The sequence below is a fragment of the Macrobrachium nipponense genome, chromosome 39 (assembly GCF_015104395.2).
Source record: "Macrobrachium nipponense isolate FS-2020 chromosome 39, ASM1510439v2, whole genome shotgun sequence".
Lineage (NCBI taxonomy): Eukaryota > Metazoa > Arthropoda > Malacostraca > Decapoda > Palaemonidae > Macrobrachium > Macrobrachium nipponense.
Genome location: NC_061099.1, coordinates 36,589,570 through 36,611,591, shown reverse-complemented (window position 1 = coordinate 36,611,591; position 22,022 = coordinate 36,589,570). Strand labels below are relative to the sequence as shown.

At 36.6% G+C, this 22,022-nt stretch overlaps 1 protein-coding gene across 1 annotated transcript in view; it reads left to right on the top strand.

The window, feature by feature from the left end:
• The window catches only part of LOC135210301 (mitogen-activated protein kinase kinase kinase 9-like), a 172,276-nt gene that overhangs the window by 4,015 nt on the left and 146,239 nt on the right, over positions 1 to 22,022 (top strand). The window contains 2 exon segments of the mRNA XM_064243184.1: positions 5,226 to 5,402; positions 12,138 to 12,612. Of these exon segments, the coding sequence (XP_064099254.1) occupies positions 5,226 to 5,402; positions 12,138 to 12,612 (652 nt within the window).

Here is a 22,022-nt window from a genome sequence, read left to right as displayed (position 1 = left end):
TAATGCTCTCTCACTGTAGACATCCACTACTGTATAGGAATATCCTTGCCTTTTAACCATAATATTATAGTAATTAAAAGTAGCATCTGCCTTCACTATGTACCTGAAGGTGACTTACGAAATTAAGCTGTACATAAACTCTGCAACTGTAATTGTGTGAAAAGTGAAGAGCACATAGAATGCAATACAGTACTACAGAACAAGCCATTATTATATAATGCACTTACACATTAGCTCTACTTTTATTATTAACTAAATAACCATTGTAGTGTACTACTATGTTTCACGATATCATAATGTGCAGATTTCATATAAGTAACTTATTAAGTAATTAGTACATAGCTACAGTTTAGTTTCAACTCGCATGGCAGCATAAGTTTTGAAATTTGTGTTAGCGCTTCTACTCTTTGAGTGTAGGTCACTATCCCCACCCACTTTCAGGGAAGAATAGGTACAACAAAGCTGAAGAGCTCAATTCGTTTCTGCATTAATTTGGAATTCCACATAGTATGGTTGTATATTTCTCCAGATTGCTGTAGTATTCTTGCTTTTGGTAGCCTTTGTGCTATTTAGAGATAGTTTAGGGTTTTTTAATACCTGTTTTTCACTGATTTAAGACATGATTTCACTAAATATGTCACTCTAGTGCATCTAGTACGTACTTGTTGTTGCAGGAGAGGCAGCAAGGCAAGACTGACAGGAAAAGGAAGGCGGCTGCTAGAGCCAAAAATAGGACTCTAGCTAGTATAGAGTCTACACCTAAGTGGGTGAAGCCGATATGCTTTTTATATCTTCTCCTGTAATGTTCTTTTCTCCCATCACCAGCCCTCTGACTGTATCACCTACTACTACCTGGCTCCCATGCTGCTGACCCCAATCCCACTGCCAGATCAAAAATACTGTCTTATTGTGAATAATGTGACCCAATTAGGGTTGTCCATTAATGGAGGAGGTGGCTTCTCGTCCCACCAATGCTCCTAGATGAAGGTCCCTGTCAGACCCCTAAACATGGGAGGGCCATACTGAAAGTCCCAGGGAGGTCAGTGTAGCCCACAGGTAGTCATCTCCTTAGTTAAGCCTGTTGTCCAGTCTCAGGCTTCAACAGGCATCCGTTGGAAAGGCGTCTAGGTGGATGTAGTACATCGGTTATCCTCTCGTTTTACGGATTCCAGTCCAGACAAGAGGCCCCAGCAGTGCTCTATGGACAAGTCTCAGCCTTTGAAGAGCCACTCAGTCAATGTGGATGCAGATTGCTCTTCTCCACTTACCTGTAAGCAGTTCAAGGAATCTGAGCATAGCTCCCAGTCTTCATGTTGCGGAAGAGTGCCAGTATTTGGCACCAAAGCACCTGTTTTAGCTCTTGTAAGTGCCTGTCGTTCATAGAATGCCCATCTGCTTCTCCCGAGCCACCAGCGTCATGTCCAGTACATTTGGCGCCCCCTTCCGGGTGCCCGGTTGTGCCACCTCAGCTGTCTGCTTCAGGTTTTCCTGCACCCATCCATTGCCAACTCTGGCATTTTTGGCCTTTTGCAGAAAGCGCCTGCAGTAACAAAGGCGCCTTCATTCTTGTCTCCTTCACCAATTTCGTCAGACGAAGTTCTGCATCACGAACCTTCTCCCGCAGCCTAAGCAGCTCTCCTTACTGAAGGTTTTGTAGTAGAATATGTTCCTGTATCACACCTGCTGTCAATGTGGGATTCAGCTATGTAATTTCTTGTTAAAGTTTTGTATGAAATGTTATGATAAGATTAAGTTTCATACATATTTCATACATAGTACTTACCAAGTAATTACAGAATCAGAGCCCTCCCTCCTCCCCTCTCATGGACATAAGGCACTAAGGAATTGAGCTCTTCAGCTTTGTTGTAGCTATTTGTCCCCAAAAGTGGGCGGAGCTGGTCGCCTACACTAAAAAAAGGCAAATTTCAAAATTTAAGTTGCTGTGCAAGTTGAAACTATAGCTATGTAATTACTTGGTAAGTATATATAAAATTTTTGTACATATCATGATTGAAACATGCACATTTAATATTATTGTTATTGTTAACCAAGCTATAAGAAGTTCCAGTGATTTAACTGTAGAATTAAGATTGCATTCCATTAAATGGTTTCATTTGGAACAAAACTTGTAGAAAACTGTGTGGTACTCAATTTCAAAACATGAAAGCCAAAAAGCTTAAGATTGAAAGATCTAAATACAAAGGGTGGTTAGAATTATGAAAAATTTGCCAGTGTATACCACTTGAACAAACTGAACAGTGGTGCCAGAGAGTAATAGTACAGAAATCTGGAATAAGAAAATGATAAGTGATTCTGCAACTGAAGATCAGGTTGGGGAACAACAGCATAGGAGAGATCCTAATGTGGATATGCAAATTAAAAACTTGGGAACTCATTAGTACTAGTTGTAAATAGGTAGCAATTCTTAGATAGCTTGTAAGGGAACTTTCTAATCTGTAGTCAAGCATTAGAAGGGTTTCTTGTCTCTGAGGGTTCTGGAATCATCTCTCTGAAAACAAGGTTTCAGTTCATGGCAAATGGGGTGAGCTGAGGTCATTTGCTTTATCTGCCACAGGATACAAAAGGCTCTTGTCATCAGACAAAGTGGGCTAGCATTTTCTCTAGGGTGACTTTGATCCATGTGAAAAGAATGCAGTTTGTTGTAGTTCATAGCCACCTCATTAGTTTTTTCTATTTTACTAACATGTTTCATATCAAATATGAAAGCCAGGGACTGTATGTGAAAGTTTTAATTGATGTGTCGGCAAAAATTGACTAGTGAGTGAGTGCTTTAACATTAGCGTACACCTCCTCTATAAGAGTGTGAACTGTTATTTTATATAGTCCCTGAGATGGCATCAAGAAACCCAAAATGGCTGAGCATTGCACCAATGTCAAATTTGGCTTTGAGGCATCTGTATTATCACCAGGTGTTGATGTTGTGCTTATAAGCCTCAGCAGCAGATAAGAGCTGGAAATTCTTGATCTGTCTTGGTTAACATTTTTTCAGATAAGCCAGAAATCCTTTGATAGTAATAAACAAAAAAGATCATGGCTGAGCACAGCACTCTGTTCCAAGGGAGATACATTCTGAGGTAAGATTGCAGCCTTTTCAATTCAGATATTTATGAAGGTTTGATTAAGCCTTCTTCAGTTGTGTGTCATGGTAGATTGATAGATCTGTTTGGCAACTAAATTTTTGTGTATAGGCCATCAAGATGAACTCTTTAGGTTTTTGCCATGTTGTTTGCTGTTGGATTCATAATTTGTCATGTTATTGATATGTGAACTATAAGTTTTCTCCAGCTTTACTTCAGAGATTATGAGGTCGCTTGTTTTTGAAAACTTATCTCAATGATTTTGACTTCAAAATAGATTTGGCAGGATTGGTATAGGGAGATGCAGGCTTCAAATGCAGTATACATACACTTCCTTTCCTCTTCCTTATTTCTTTTTTCTTTTTGACAAACACATTACAAAAATATTGTATTAATGACTATTGTAATTGGCTTTCGTCATAGCACTGGTAATGTAAAATGGTTTGTGGTTTGGGAAATAAGTCACAAATTTTATATACATATTTACCATCACCAATGTATGTGTTCTACATGGTGAATCACAGGGCTCAGTGAAGCTGTGTCTCAAATTTTTTTTTACTTCATATTCAGGAAAACATCCATGAGCACTAAGTTAACATTAGAGTTAACATTACTGTACAGGCCTGCAGTCTGAGAGCACATTGGTGAACAGATCGAAAAGGCACGTTACACAATTCATGTAAACCAAGTGATGGATGAGTCCAACCACATGAAGTCTTATCATTGGCATTCTTCTTGAAAAAAATTGTGTCCAAGACTACTGTCACTGCATAAACTCCCAAACAAGCTCTCAAGAACAGTCTACTAGAAGGATAATGATCATTCAGGCACATCTCTGTGAAACAATAGTCAAATATACACTGGATGCAAGGAAGGTTGTAGCTAAATTGTACTGTCTACATGATCAACTTGTTGTCACAAACAAGGAACTTACAAAACTTTCCAAGCTTCCTCTCACAATTAGAGCATTAACGGTGATTGTCATTTGTCATAATATCAGTTACAGCTCTTATAAGGCATTTGGGAAAGGCTGCAGCCACTGAAGCAAGAGTGAAGGCAGGAAGTACACAATGAGTCAGGATATTCTTATGTGATACAGCAGACTTTAGTGTGTCTTTTCATGATGAAGTGCTTGCAATCTGCATTCTTAGCAAGACAGAAATTTTGGTAAACTGCAGAAGAAGCATTTATAGCATCTTCATCGGGTGAACATTCAGGTACATACTCAGATGAAGGGACAAACATGGTTGCGAGAAAGTTAAGTACGTTAGCATTGTTTTCTTGATCAGCATTAGTATTTTACGAGAGGAATTTGCATAACTTTGTGTACCATAGAAGCTGCTGGTATAATGCAAATGAGGACTTAGGTTCAGCATTGAACCATTTTGGCCTTAAGAACTTTATGAATGTTGAAGGAGTAATGTATAAATTGAAATAAACAACACAGAACCTTTGTAAGATTTTATTGAACACAATGATTATAGTAGGTCAGAAATTCAATCTTGTATTACATAATGTTCTGTGAGTTGGCTCTGATTTTGCTTTTTATAACTAGATTTGATATTGACCATTTGTGCTAAGAGGAATCATTAAAGGTAAATCCCACACCCCTACCCTTGGAGTGTGGAGACCATGCTTAGGACTCTCACATATTTACAGGACAGGTGTTTGCCTTTTCTATCAGCTTCCACATCAAATTAGTTGTTGAATCTTGAAAATATGGAATTGTTTATATATTTTTATGTTTCTTTGATAGAAATTAATACTTTACATATTTGTTACTGACATTGTCAAATGAAATATATTCATGTAGTAGTTATTTATAAGTCAGGTTAGATTAATAAGTGTAAAACATGAACAGTACAGTATATAATACGGGCTTATTTGTTGAGAAAGCTAGTGTTGTTTTTGTATAATTCTAAGTTGATGTAAATTAATGAATTACAGGATGTAAGTGTAACAGATGGTATTAATTTCCCAAGTATATACAGTACCTTATGGTACCATATAATTTACTCATACCATAACTTTTGCATTCTTGAAGCTGTAATACTATATTGCAGTATGCTGGATGATTTATGGCAGTGTAAAGAGGATGTCTTTTCATTTATTTATTTTCCTCTACAGGCAACGGCAGGACAAACCACTCAGATCCAGACCTGCGTGTGCACTAGTCTCTATGACTATGAGGCACAAGGGGATGATGAACTCAGTCTTCGTCGCGGAGATATTATTGAAGTCCTTAGCCAGGATGTCAAGATCTCCGGAGATGAAGGCTGGTGGACAGGAAAGATCAATGGAAAGGTTAGTCACAGGAATATTTAATTATGGTTGTTTAGGCCCCTGTTTTTTTATGGGAAGCTTCATGAGAAATACATTTGTACACTTATAAATACATATGGCCAATTATTAGATTCTTTGATTTGGTCTCATTAGCTTTCTGTTCATTGACAAATGTATTGATCATATGATGGTAAGTTTCTTGAGGTTTTGAAATACCCACATGCATAGTTTGTGTTTGGTATGTATTGGCCATTTGATATTTATCTGTGAGCATAAATGAATAGAGGAACAAAAGATTGTCCAGTACAGAAAGGAAGGATTTATTTATGTTATGACAACATTTGAATTTGAAAAAAAGACATCATACTGGTGTTTGAGACAAATCTTGCTTTTGCTTAGCCATTGTATGAAAGACCTTGATTTGAACTGCTGCTGCTCTGTGAATTGAAGTTTGTTTTGACTGAATTTTTACTGAAATCTAAAACTTTCTTTTTCCCTATTAAACCTTCCTGATCTGAGCCCATAGATGAATTGCATTGTAGAAGTGTAAAGAAATCGTTTTATCATTACTCTGTTGACTGCCTCCGTTGACATTGATTGATTCCAGTTTTCAGTTCACTACTGCTTGCCTTACCTACAATCGATATTAGGTTTTAAAACATTATCTATTGTATTTAGAATGAGCTAAGAGTATTATCAGGCATCTTACTCTTGGATGATGCTAACTTGTAACTGAGGTAAACTCATTGCTTTATGAAACTTGAAAGGATATAGATACATATTTCATTTTTGCATTTGTGCATGAGTCACAAATAATGCTGGAAAAGACAATCTACTCTTTTTACAAGAGTAATAGATGAAGTTACTGATGATATTGATTATAGTGGCCATGATGATTTTAATGACTCTACAGCATCCTCCAATCCAGAACCATCAGTGGTATTGATGATAACACTGTCCCTTTGTTGGGTGAATGGTCTTTCATTGGTTGTGCAAGAGAGCTTCTTGTTATTACCATGGAGCCTGACATGAGATTTGTATTTCAAAGTAAGGAAGACCTTGTAAAATATTTAAAGAAATTTCTAAGATCATATTTTTCATTAATAAGAATGAAACTTACTGATTTGACAAGCAGTCTTGATGGGGAAAAAAATTGCGTGAAATCTTTGCCTTGAAATCATCGCACACATACGTGTTATACTTGCATAAATGAGGTTGATGGGTTTATTGATTTGATTTTTTCATTTCTGCTTATGGTGATATACAAAAGAATGAATGGTATAATGATTTTGCATCAGCCACATTTTTTTTTTCCACTAATGGATCATCTTAAAAACAAAGGACACTGCCTGTATGTATATTCACAGTCTATTTTCTTCTTATTGTTTTCCTAACCTTTGATATATGAAAGAAACTATCCTCTCCAGTACATTTTAAAGTTACACTGATAAGGAACACTTTTCAGGTGTTCGAAAGTCTTTGTTCTATTTTTACATAGAAATATATTTTTAATATATTATCGTGGATTTTTTAACAATATGAAAGAATGCTAGAAACCCAAAAGTCTATTTGTAATAGGTAGCATCAATATTGTATGGTTTGTAACTCATGCATATCACCAGAAAACTGATGTATGGCAGTGCCCATAATGCATGTAAGTGATGGTAACAGGTTATGGTACACCCATCTACAGATTATAAGAAGTCATACTTTCAAAATATTTTCTGTTCCTCCCTACAGGCCTTCATCTTGCTACCTACTTATGAATTGCTTTTCTGATGAGCAGTCACTCATCCCTTCTCATCATGTTTCTGTTTCCAAATCATGTCCTTTGAGATGTCAGGCCATTTGTTCCAGGTTTTTTATTTTGTTTTCCACTAATTCCTGTTTGAAATATATATGCAATCTTCCCATCATATTGAGATGTTGACATCAAATGATGCTATCCTGTTCCCAACTGATGACATCTGTTGCAAAATGGCAAATTTTATATTTTTTACCTTTTCATTTTGTTGTTTTAATTACAGGCGTTCATCATCTAAATTGCATTAAATCATAGATTTACATCATGAAAAACAAGTTCATGGCAAGCATTGAAAGAAAAACATTGTCAATGGTTGGTCACTGTGATTCACCACAGACAAATTTTAGTTCCCCGTCAAAATCTCAACATTCTATTGTCATACCTTTTCAATTCTCCATTTTCCATTTTAAGTACCTATGTTTTTTCATCATAGAGTATCAGTGTGCCCATTGTATGTCATCTCTTCTATAGTAGCCTGGCTATATTACCATTTCATTTATGCTGCTGTAGCTCTTTACTACTTCTCTCTCAGCTCCTGCTTCCAAGTTCATTGTGTCCCCCATGTAACAGAAAGGCTTTACCTCATATCAAGACCTGCTTGTCTCTCATAGTAGGGTTGTTAACAACCCCTCCCCCCACCCTTCTCTCTCCCTCTTATAATACATTGGAGGCTTCAAAATTTGTATTCCATCTATGTTTTAAATATTTAGGTCAACATTTTGTGATACCATCTGTCACATTTGGTACACAGCTTAGAGATTACCCCCATGCCTCTCCCACAACAATTTTATGGCCTTTTTCCTGGTTTTACTTTTCATTTTCTCCCTTCCAGTCGTCATAGGCTTTGTAATTTATTTTCAGTTTTCTCCTTAGCATTCCACTCATCTGCTTTTTAAACATTTCCATCATCTCTTATTGAGATTCTGCTAGTAGCACTTGTCATCTGCATGGAGCAGCCCCCTTTGGCATTGCTTTTGTAGCTCTTCCATAAGTGTGATAAGCAGCAGTGGGCTCAGTACACCAACTTGTATTTCAAGTTCTTTTGATATATACTTGCCACTGTCTTCAATTTAGAATTGTGTTATGATAGAGAAATGGTAATAGCCTGAATCCGTTTGCCTTTCTGCCTTCATAATGCCCATTTAACCCTTAAACGCCGAAGTGGTAAAAAAAAATGTCTCCCGTGTGCCGGAGGTGTTTCAGAGTGAGCGCGGAAGCGGAAAAAATATTTTTTTCAAAAAATCACAGCGCGCTTAGTTTTCAAGATTAAGAGTTCACTTTTGAATCCTTTTTTTGTCATTGGCTGAAGTTTAGTATGCAACCATCAGAAATGAAAAAAATTATCATTATCATATATAAATAATGCGATATATGATAGCGCAAAAACGAAATTTCATATATAATTGTATTCAAATCGCGCTGTGCGCAAAACGGTTAAAGGTAACAAGTTACTTTTTTTTTTGTAATGTACACTAAATTGTGATCATTTTGGTATATAACACATTGTAAAACAATAAAAGCAACACAGAGAAAATATTATCACAAAATAATCCATGAATTTGTAACACGCGGACGTAAACAAATATTTTCTTCAAAAATTCACCATAAATCTAAATATTGTCCTAGAGACTTCCAATTTCTTTCAAAATGAAGACAAATTATTGAATATTACTATAATGTAAGAGTATTAGCTTACAAATCCAGTTTTCGACCATATCTGACGAGTTAAAGTTGACCGAATGTCGAATTTTTTTATATATATATTTTTTTATATGCAATTATTTCGGAAATAAGAAAAGCTACAACCTTCAAATATTTTTTGTTTTATTCTAAATGAAATTGCGCACATTTTCATATATATAAAACTCTATGAAATGCCTAATATGAAACGGAGCAAATATTCCGAGAATGGGACGTACGCATTTCAGAGATTAGTGGCGGAGAATCCGCGCGCGGAGGGAAGGAAAGTTTTTTTTTTAAATTCACCATAAATCTAAATATTGTGCTAGAGACTTCGAATTTGTTTCAAGGTGAAGATAAATGACTGAATATTACTAGACTGTAAGAGTTTTAGCTTACAATTGCGTTTTTCGACCATTTCGGTAGAGTCAAAATTGACCGAACATGGTTTTTTTTCTATTAATCGTGATTTATATGCAAATACATATTTCAACAATGAGAAAAGCTACAACCTTCAATTATTTTTTGTTGTATTCTACATGAAATTGCGCACATTTTCATATAAAAAACTTTATGTAAAGGCTAATTTAAAATGGTGCAAACATTACCACAATCGCACGTATGATTTTTTCGGAAGAGTTGCCGCGCAGACGTAAAGAAAATGTAATTTTTTTCATAAATTCACCATAAATCGAAATATTGTGCTAGAGACTTCCAATTTGTTGCGAAATGAAGGTAAATGCTTGAATATTACTAGAATATAAGCGTTTTAGCTTACAATTGCGTTTTTCGACCATTTTGGTAGAGTCAAAGTTGACCGAAGGTTGAAAATTTGTCACATCATTTTTTATATGAAAATATTTCAAAATTGATAAAAGCTATAACCATGGGTTATTTTTAGTTGTATTGTGCATGAAATTGCGCATATTTTCATATATAAAACTTTGTGTAACGGCTAATTTAAAATGGCGCAAACATTACCACAATCGCATGCATGATTTTTTTCGGAAGAGTTACCGCGCGGACGTAAGGAAAAAGTTTTTTCATAAATTCACCATAAATCAAAATATTGTGCTAGAGACTTCCAATTAGTTGCAAAAATAAGGTAAATGATTGAATATTACTAAAATATAAGAGTTTTAGCTTACAATTGCGTTTTTCGACCATTTCGGTAGTCAAATTTGACCGAAGGTTGAAATTTTGGCACTTATCGTTATTTATATGAAAATATCTCAAAACCGATAAAAGCTACAATCATGAGTATTTTATTGTTGTATTCTACATAAAAATGCGCACATTTTCATATATAATACTCCATGTAACGGCTAATTTAAAATGGTTCAAAAATTATGTCAAAGTGATGAAATAATTTCACAGATACTTTTTAGTGCAGCAAGAAAGAAATTCGCGCTTGCGCGCCTGCGTAACAATTGTAAACAAAACAACACCTTGATCCGTGAACTCCCAGCATCCCCCAAGGCGCGTGATTTAAGAGTTTTCGGCTGGTAGGCCTAAAAGTATTTTTCCGCAAATTTTAAAAAAAAACTTTTGTATGTCGACATAAAATACGTCCAGTCGGCACCCGAGAGACAAAAAATGTCGACGTAAAATACATCCAGTCGGCGTTTAAGGGTTAATCATTTCCTTTGGTATTCAGTCAAATCTTGAGCTACAAATAGGTGGTATAATTTCTTCCTCTTGGGAAAGCACTTTCTTGTAGTGGCTTCATTATAATGCTTCTTCTGTTGTTTATCTCTTTATCATGAAGTGAAACTGACAATGATTAGTTTTAAAATTTGTGCTTGGTCTTGCTTCCAGTACCTTTTCTGGTATTTTCCTCTAGTACTATACCATTACTGTAAGGCCATTTTTGCTTTCTTTTAGTCCTGTCTCTATCTTTATCATTTTCCAAATATTCAATTAGGCTCCTGAAAGACTGGCTTTCTGCTTCTTTCCTTTGTTATTCCAGTTGGTCTTGGGGATTTTCTCTTTTTTATCTTCTAAGGGTCCCTGTTAGCCTCTTCAGTTGTGTTCTTTATTTATTCCTCTATTATGCCAGTTTCCTCCAATTCATGTTCATTTTCTTTTTTCAGAAGATTTTCAAGGTAGTGCTTTCATCATTCCAGTATTTCTTTATTCATTTTTCCATTTTCAGTATTTATAAACTTTGTCATTGTACATCTTTCAAGTTTTCCACATCCAATATCATACCCTAAATATTTTCTCTTTACCTCTGCTTTGAGATTCTGATTCCATTCCTTGCAACCTTCATCTTTGCCCTTACCATCTTCCTTTTAGCTTCCATTTTTTCCCTTACCAACATTGTTTTAGCATTTCTTCTGTTTCTTAATTGTGACCAGTAAACCAAAACCATTTTCGTTACTTTCTATCACGTAACCTATAACAGGCAGTTAATAGATGTTTTTCGCATTATTTTCAATTAGTTTTTTGGATCTTAATCCATATTGCACTTAACGAACTACCAGACCTACAAACTTTATGCCATTTTGAGTTTCTTTAACAAAACACATGAAAGGTAGCAGTGACCAACTCACAACCTGAACTCTTAGCCATCCAGCATTCTCAGTAAGGTGAGGACATGACTGATGTAGCATACAAGACTGTTCTTACCTGATGATGTCATTCCTGTCACAGATCTCTTGTACTAGGTTTCCTTTAGCTCTGTTGAAGCAGTGGCACTCACTTTCCTAGACAGAAGTTTCCTGATGTTATTTTTCTTACATAGAAAATATAGTGCTCTACATTAATTTCCTTCCTGACCCCCTGATTGGCATATAATCAAAAGTTTAAATATGGATGAAGATGATAGAATGGGTGTTATACCGCTCTTGAGGGACATACATCACTCGGTACAGATAGGAAAGGGTAAATTTACCTTCTCAGTTGGTGTGCACTGTAATAAGTTTTAAGTTTTTGATGGTTGTAGTCAAATGAAAGTTGCATGCATTGCATGTGATTTATATGCAGGGTATTTATAAAACGTATTTGTAAATGAAAATTTAATTTATTAATGTACAGTGGCTTTGCCGCTGTGGTGGAAGATACCTTTTTATATCTTTAAAAACTCATCTTCAGTAGGGAGAAATGTTAGGTAGTATGTATGCTTTAGTAGTCCCAGGCACAGGTTTCAGATATACATGTAGTATAATGTGAGGGAGTGCACAGTACTTTAAATTGTTTATTGTACTTCAGGGCAGTTATTCAAATCTTTTATACTCAACTACAAATCAAAATTTTCTTTCATATTTCAGGTTGGGATCTTTCCTTCAAATTTTGTGGCAGAGGTCCAGAACATCAAGGATGTGGAACCCATTGAAATTGATTTCAGTGAATTGGAACTTGAAGAGGTGATTGGGGTGGGGGGCTTTGGGAAAGTGTATCGTGGAAGATGGAAGGATCTAGAAGTAGCAGTGAAAGCTGCAAGGCAGGACCCAGATGAGGATATAAGTGTCACAATTGAAAATGTGCGACAGGAGGCTAAATTATTTTGGCTCCTTAAACATGAAAACATTGTAGGCCTGAAGGGTGTGTGTCTTATAGAGCCAAATCTATGCCTGGTTATGGAATATGCCAGAGGTGGCTCTTTAAATCGTGTTCTTCAACAACGTAAATCCATAAGTCCAGCAGTACTCACCGATTGGGCCATCCAGATTGCACGTGGCATGAATTACCTTCACAACCAAGCTCCAGTTACCCTTATTCATAGAGACCTTAAATCATCTAATGGTAAGTAGCTTTCTTTACTCGAATGTGTAGAGTTAGTTGAAATTCTGAAAAATCAAAGGATAAGACGGTCTATTTAGATAAGTGACCGTGTGAAAAATGGATGGGTACTTGGAGGGGGAGTTGATGTGAACCAAGTGGTCAGAGTTGACCATCACCTAGTATATGTTTATAAATACCCAAACTGTTACTGTGTAAACCCTCACTAAGGCGCTTTCATTTGTGATTTGCTGTCTTGTTGACCATGGAAAGAAAGGGTAATCTTGTACCAAAAAGCCAATAAAGTGTAAAAATATTGTTTAGTGCCAATGGCACTGTGTTTTGTGCCAGCAATTTTATGTGCATGAAATCAACTTTGTAATTGGGAGACTGGCTGCCTCCCTTAAGAATAGTACCATGACTTTTCTCTATTTTCTATCCATTCCCTGTAAAGAAGGGAAGGTGGTTGCCTAAGAAGATCTATAGAGTTAATTATAATACATCTTTAGTACTCTAATTTTTAAAGGTCTTTTTATCCTTCATATTTTGTAATGCAAATGTTTATTTTTTTTTTTGGATGAAAAATTTTTTATTGAGGTTCCGAAAGACAACATTCTAGGCATTATAGATTCTGTTCAGTTTCCTACGTATCTACCTAGCTCATGAAGAGCCAGTTCATAAATGAATAGTATACATGTAATTTAAGATGTTTCAGTTTTATCTTTAGGATCGTGAGAGAGGGAGGAAAAGTGTTTTAACAGTATTGAATGGCTGAATTGGTTTTCCTTAAAGAAAAAAAAAACTTGCATCTAAGTCAGCTTACCACCTGCTCATTAAAAATCAGTTATAGATAAGTTTTGCCCATTACTGTACTTTATTTTGAGATTTATGCAATGTTATCTTGCTGCTTTACAATACTGTATACAGTATGTATTTTGATACTAAGTACTCTACCCTTTCTGTCCTGGAAAAAACTTTTTTTTAAACATACCATTTTTGCAGTATGTAGTATTATAAGCAGTAAAAAAAAATTTAAATCTTAATCCATTAGAAGACAAGACAAAATAATGGTAACTGCCTCTGTGTAATTAACTGCTCATTGGCAAGACAAAAATAATCTTAAACAAATATAAGCATAGGGCAGTGAGATAATAAATTTCACAAGCTTAATTTTTTGGTATGAATTTCAAAGAATTTGATTTGGAAAGTACTAAAACATATAACTCCTTAGTCAAAAAGTTTAGTATCCTGAAAGCTTTTACCCAGGAACTGCGAAGCATGCTATAATTGTGTTTGCCCTTTAATGTTGAGAGGAGGGTGTAAGCAGGATGATGGTAGCGATGCATTTGGGAGCTTAAAAGATTACACTATCTTTTTATGAGTTTGAGTGAAGTTATAAGTATACTACCTTTGTTACTGTGGGTGATGATGTCAAGTGCGCTCTCTTTTTCCAAAACTAAAGACTTGGAGCTCTGGAAAAACTAAGCCCTATTATAATATAATAATAAACCAGTTGATCAACACTTTTAGATTTTTTGCTCTTGACCATATACTGTACAAGGTTTAGCTTACAACGGATCCCAAATTTTGTCCCTTTTCCATAAGTTTCACAATAAATAGCCCCATGAACGCCATCAGGATATTACTGAAAAAAAAATATTTGAAGAATGTACCCTAAACATTGTGAAAAGACTTTGGTCTGCTTGCGTGGCAGATATCTACAATTTTTTCTTTTTCAGTCAGTAAGAAATTGTGAATTGAAAATCTTTATTTTAGTTATGTTAATGATATACAGAATAACTTTCTGAATGACAGAGTATGGTATGCATGTCTGAAAAGATATGTAAGTAAGGATTGTTTGATCATTTTGGCCAAAAAGGAAATTAAGTACATTACTTTATCCCAAGCTTGATTATCTCCATTCTTTCCAAGTAACATTTAATACTTCATGATCCATAATTGTTAGCATATAAATTTTAGTGGGTTGCATGACTTTATGTATCTCTCTTTCTCTGAGAATGAAAGAAATTAAGGACATCATAAATGAAATTTTTTTTTTTTCTTCAGCACAGCGTTTTAAGTAAAATCAACACAAAAATTGGGAATCTTGTGATGCCTAGAAATTTTGAGATAGGTTATATGCTGGTATCTTTTAAGATGTTTACAAAAGCCCAAACGTTACTGAGTGACATTGAAAACTGGAGATTTAGTCCCTTAGAAGTGTATACAAAAATTGTTGGCTCAACGATATAAAAGAATTAGTTCACTTTGCTTAGGACATTAGCTAATTCAGTATAAATTTTCTTAAGAAATGCTGTATGAAGAACTAAATATCTGGTAAACAGTACACAAAAATATACACCATGCCTTTTCCTTTTTTTACAAATATTAAATTGCATTATTTTATATAAATATTTTATGTCATGATGATCGAAACCAACCGGGTCCAACATTCTTTAGAGAGCTAAATTGTCTCTTAGGTGTAAGTGCTTGGTCTTGACGCCAAAACTGATACGTATTCTGTTCCACACAACTCTTATTTACAACTAGCCACTTTTATCTTCCTGTTGCGAGGAAGTTAAGCGCAAACAAACAGACGTGAATAAGTGTAAAAATGGTACAAAATCTGCCTCTCATGAAAACCACGAATCTATTTCTACTTCTGTAAGCGCAGGTGACGTCACAGGCCACCTGGATTGATTGATAACCTGGAAGGCATTGGGACAATGCAGCTGGATCCGATAGAATGCTACGATCGATTCTAGAGTGGAAAAGGTGTCTCCTTATTGTTAATTACTAATGTTTTGCAGAAGTCACGGTAATCCCAGTCACCCAACAAAAGAGCTTAAGTGAATTATGTTTTGGCGACTCGTCATCAAGTAATAAAAAGATTAAATAAAGACCTACAGATTTAATTAGAAATATTTAGATTATTGGATTCAAGATGCATCAGAAATACAACAGATTGCCCCAATATCTAGAGAGATACGAAACAGTAGAGGCATTAGAAAACTGAAAAATCAACCTGTTCAAAATACATTTCTAGTCAAGTCAGCGAGACAGATAACTCAAGTAACTGACAAAACAGGAAAAGGGGCCAATGCCCTGACAAAAGAAGGGTTCTAGAATCTGCTGGAATCAGTCTGAATAAGAATGGGGCCTTATCAGGAGGACTCTGGAAAACTTGATTCCACGGACGACTTAATCTTGAGACCTATTCTCAAGCAAGTGAGTCAGGGGACACGCCCACCAGTCTCGACCCAGGGGGAAGCGTCTACAGGGGCTAAAGCGATAGACGTTGGTCCCTTTTCATCACACAAGGGGCCACTGCCAATTCTAATTTTACAAATGTCATCATTCCATACTTTCTTTTTCACGTACTACATACTAAATGCTCTGCTCGCCTCAACTGTCCCCCATTCATTAGTGACCACAATTAAGTTCAGTTCATCTGACTTCATTTTGTTATTTTGTTTCGATATATATATATACGTATATATATATATATATATATATATATATATATATATATATATATATATCACATACATACATACATATACACATACACATCAAAACAAAATAACAAAAACGAAATATATATATATATATTATATATATATATATATATATATATATATATATATATATGTGTGTGTGTGTGTGTGTATGTATGTATGTATGTATGTTATGTATAAAATGCGTCGATGTAATTGAAGAGTGTAGTACGATATGTTTTATGTACACTCATAATATACTCCTGCGATCATTTTTCCCCCATTTAAATAGTACTCAATTTTGTGCCGTATACTAGGTTTCACCGAGATATATCTCCATTTCGTTAATGTTAAGAATTTTCGTGAACGGTATATCTTATGTAACGTAATCAATTTGGCACCAGTGGATTGATTGATCGGATTGGCCAGACTTCGGTATGTGCGCCGGGAAGGTATGGATGGGGGGTGTTGCCATGGCGTAGAGACGAAGTGGCCGTCCGCCGTCGCCCTCGACATTATTGTCGCCAGCGGGGGCTGGTCGGTCTGGGGGGCGGGGCGGGGAGGGGGGGGGGGGGTGGGGGGGCCTCCCCGTCGTCTGCAGCTGCCCCCTCAGTAGCGGCTAAGTCAACTGTATTATTGATGGACCGCATTTCTGTCTGGATGCCTTGTAAGCAGCAGCTTGCAGCCGTCTGATACTTCCATTCTGTCAGTTGAGGAGTTCACAATATTAAGAGTCCCCAGAGTTTCAAGTCGCTTTTTTTTATTTTATTTTATTATTTATTTTTTTTTTTTGCTGTGCTCCAAAGTCTTCTAAAAATATCCTACTTTACCCTTGGAAAAGCGTACTAGCATATGTAGACTCCAAAATGGTCGAAAATCCCATTATCTAACAAGGGTGGTGATATGCGTGTTTGAAAATGCCAAAATACAAACACGTTTTTCTCACGATTTTTTTTTCTAATCGGCTCCTGGAGACCCTTAATATTGTGAACGGCTCATATTGATATTTTTTTATTTGCTTATTTTTCTTTAATTCCTTCAGTGTCATTGGCTAAGTTTTTGTCCCTATGGTTGTCATTACATGGACTTTTTTTTCTGTATTTCGCCTTCTTGTTTTATTTAGTTATTATAATAATTATTTGAAATACGAAGAACACCGTTCATATGGAACAAACACGCCACAGGGGTCAATGACCTCAAATTCAAGCTTCCAGAATGTGGCGCTCATGAAGGAAGTAAGAGAAGGTAAAGGAAAATACAGAAAGAAGAGATTCGCTTATTGAAAAAGAAAGGAAAAAATAATGATTAGATAAAATGTATCGAAATGCGAGAAGATTTGTGATGCTATCTTTTGTTCTGGAAAGATCACGTTCACATGATTGAAACAGGTACACAACGGAAGGCCGTTGTATTTTGGATAATGTCTCTACCTCTTTTCTAGGTGTATCTACACATACGCATTATATGTGTCTGAGGAAATTTACGGTAAAAGGATATTTATGTATTTTTTCAATTAATAGTAGGTCACTCTCGACGTGGTTCGGAAGTCACGTAAAGTCGTTGGTCCCGTTGCTGAATAACCACTGGTTCCGTGCAACGTAAAATAACCATACAAAGAAAACAATACAAACAATAGACAGATTAATTAAATTCGCAAACTAATATCACACTGTAATGGTAATTGCAGTCTTATCTGACATTTTATATTACTATAATACAACATACCGACTGAATGCATTTTGAATTTCGTTGTAAATTACTTTTACGAGACTGACGTATACTCGTATAATATTCCTGGTCGTCGTCAGCCTATAGATTAAACTTTTACACTTTGCGCGACCAAGTTATTTCATCTCGTCTCAAACATACTTCGCCAATATGAATTTCATCCTTGCTCATCAAATTTTGTTGCATTTGCGGACTAGTGATTTGACTACACAATTGCTTCAGAACGTTTTATATATATATATATATCGTATAACCTGTTATTAGTTACGTAACGCCTGTGCATTTTTACTTATATCTACTTCCTGAACCCTTATTCTTTCGTACTATAGTAGATTCACATCAACCGTGCATTTGAAGTCTAGGCCAGTCCCTTACGACGCTCCTGACTGGTTGTTGATAAGCCAGTCACAAGGCTGGAAACTCTCAGTCTCTCGAGAGTTCACACGGGTTAGGATCTATATTCCACCTTTCAAAAGTATCCCTGAGGAGAGGTGGAACATAGATCCTACCCATGTGAACTCTCGAGAGAGACTGAGAGTTTGCAGCCCTGTGACTGGCTTATCAACAGCCAATCAGGAGCGTCGTAAGAACCTGGCTTAGACTTCAAATGCACGGTTGCTGTGAATCTACTATAGTTGTTAGTTTTCTTTAGGCTGTGTGCCTGTATCTCTGAACCAGACGTAACGCCGTGACGTCGATGGCGCTTGCTATTTCAAAATGCTGCGCATGCGCTGTATATTTTGACCATATACTTTCGTCCTTTTCATGAATTATTCTACTAATTATTTGAGCATCATTCATGTTACAGTTTGAACAGGTGGCTGTTATAGTATTTATCTGTGAGAACACGATCATATTAATGTTTTAGAATGTGTGATCTTGTATGATTTCTGCCTTTTCTTTTAATGTGTGACTCGTCCTTTGGTACTTAAGCAATGGGAACTCGCACGCATCCCAAAGATCGCCGCTGTTAGCAACTTGAAAACCCCGGTTTGGGGGGGTGGGGGGTAGTGCCTTCAGTGCACCTCATTCGGTGCAATGTAGGCATTTAGTACTTGAGGTTCTTTGCAGCGTCCCTTCGGCCTACTTTCATTCTTTTTACTGTACCTCCGACCATATTATCTTTCTTCCATCTTACTGTCCACCCTCTCCTGACAATTGATTCACCTTTGTAACCTTTTACTGTCAATTTCCGTTTCGGCGCAGAATGGCCTTACTTGCCCCAGTGCTTGGCATAATGCTAAAAACCTATATAAATCAAATTATCAGCTTGAAAAGCATCCGAGGCGTTATGAACCATGACGATGTATAAGGTCGACTCCTGCAGACCATCTGAACAAATCCTTCGTTAAGGTTAAAAGAACTGCTGCGTCGTGTACCTGAGTAAATTGCGCAGAACGTACTCGTTCAAGCCCCCCCCCCCCCCTTCAACCCCCCCCCCCCCCCCCCCCCCCCCCCGTGTGATGCCGTTGTCGGTCATCCAGGTTGTTGACATATTTCCTCTCTCTCTGTTTGCCCTTCCATTAGCTTTCTTGCATTCAGCTGTTTCTGGACTTGCTGTGAGCTATATATTCAGTTCGGGTCGTATGGATTTCGGCCTCCTGTGACGCATTAGAATCTAACCCCCCCCCCCCCCCCCCCCCCAGCCCCCCCCCCCCCCCCCCCCCCATGAGCGCGTAGCAAAATCGTTAGCGTGGTGATAAGATGAAATATTTCCCATTTATTCTAATCTACAACAGCTCCCCCAGGGCATTCCATTGAGGTGTGAGAGATGTGTATTTCTGGCGATAGAAGTTCACTCTCGACGTGGTTCGGAAGTCACGTCAAGCCGTTGGTCCCGTTGCTGAATAACCTTACTGGTTCAGTGCGACGTAAAAGCACCATACAAACAAAAACATCCGGAAAAAATGGGAAATTTTTATATCTCTCTCTTTCGAAAGACGTAGTTTATAAGTTTTGTGTTTTAAACTGCTTTGGTTGTTACTACTTATTCGTGTTTGTCTCATCGCCGAGGAAACAAGCTGTAATGTATAAGTAGCCCTCTATTCGCTGGGAAGTATTATTATACGGAAACAGTTTTTCTGTTTGATTTGCGCCGTCAAGGGGTTTGAATTTTTTTCTTTTTATTTATTTTTCATAGCGCAGAAAACCCACATGGCTGAATAAGTCAGTAGTCTCGAGAGATTACTTTTTGATATGTGGATTTGATTTGTTCAATGTCTTTTGACACACACACACATATATATTATATATATATGCATATGAGGTTTAAAGAAGGATTATCAGTGGGAGTGACCTAAATTGGCTTCCCTGTGGATGGATCTCGTGGTATAAATAACATCTTTTCTGTAACTACCTGAAGAGAGCAGAGGCAGTATTCTGAAATATAGTATTTTCTCTATATTTTGGCGTTTTAATGGGCTTCTTTTATATATATATATATATATATATATATATATATATATATTATATATATGTATATAATATATAATGTATGTGTATGTATTATTATTTATATAATATATCAAAAGACGTTGAATAAATTAAATCCACAAATTATATATATATATATATATATATATATATATATATGATATATATATTGTGTGTGTGTGTGTGTGTGTGTGTGTGTGTGTGTGTGTGTGTGTGTGTGTGTGTGTGTGTGTGTGTGTGTGTAAGCACACACATCATCAGAGGATGAGGTGGGGGTACTATTGATTCTTCTGTCCCGATGCGTCGTATGTGGCAGCAAGCACGACATTGTAACGTGACATAGCGGCCACATTGGCAAAATTGTCTAACCTAAAATCTTTTTTCCAGAAAGCCTCAGGGAAGTTATCGTTCATTAGTCTTTGCGTGTAGCCTGAGGTGTGCATATAGTAAGGCTATACATGCACAATTGGTCTTTTCATAATCAGGTCTTGAATGCTAATTAAGAATTGGCGAATGTTGGATGTGATACATTCTTTTTAAGCCCATCGTCACTATAACTACTGGTTCACTTAAGGTAGATTCTTGGATGAGCTCTTTGCTTACGAGACATTTGTTTGGCGGCCGATGATTGGCTGGTACCGGGAGGTATCAGGCAGCTCCCAGCCAATCAGCGGCCGCCAAACAAACGTCTCGCAGGCTCTATCTTAAGTGAACGTGCTATAGTTTTTTTTTATTGTATTTCAGAATTTTTAAAACCATTTTTGTTATCGTTTTCATTGTTCCAAAAGCCCTCTGCGTCAATAACCTCGACGTTGCAACGCCAGCAAGAACTAACCAATCAGTCAATTAAATCAAAAGGTCCACAGTGATATAAACGTTAAAATTTCGTGTAAAACTTTATACAGAAAGATGAACCCAGAGAAGGGTTCGAAAGCTATTGTAAAGTGTTCATATAAAGTTGTACACGAATTTTTAACATTTATATTATTGTGGACCCAAATAGTTTTCATTGGTATATTCCATATAAGAAGTTTACTTGATGGCTTATTACTTCTGGTGATAGAAGTTCACTCTCGACGTGGTTTGGAAGTGACGTAAAGCCGTTAATCCCGTTGCTGAATAACCACTGGTTCCGTGCAACGTAAAAGCACCTTACAAACAAACCAGTTAAATAGGTGCTTTTCAGAAAGTGGTGGTGCTGCTTTGTATGGGAAAGTCATTCTCGTTCGTTCAGAAGTGAATCATAAAGCTCTATTTTTCATCTGACCATTATTAGCATTTATTTGGCATTTTGATATTGAATTGCTCTTCTAAGAAAGATTCTATTAAGCCGGCAGAGATGATGAAGGCAGATGTGCGGCAGACCAGTAGGTTCATAGAAAGAACTTACAACACACTTTCGAACAGGCTACTCATAGTGTTCTTTAGATAGGGTTGTAAATGCCTTTAGTGTACCACATGCGGTGTACTGTAGGCATTACTTAAGGTCCCTTGCATCGTGATTTCGGCGCCTAGCTGCAACCCCTTCCGTTCCTTTTACTGTACCTCCTTTCATAATTCTCTTTCTTCCATCTTACTTGCCATCTTCTCTTAACAATTGATTCATAGTGCAATCTGCTTTTTTGAGGTTTTCCTCCTGTTATACCTTTCAAACCTTTTACTGCCAATTTCCGTTTCAGCGCTGAATGACCTCATAGGTCCCAGTATAATGACCTCATAGATATACTTTTCAGTAGCAACACACTCCTCTCAGTAATAGGAAGAGAGTGGGGTGTT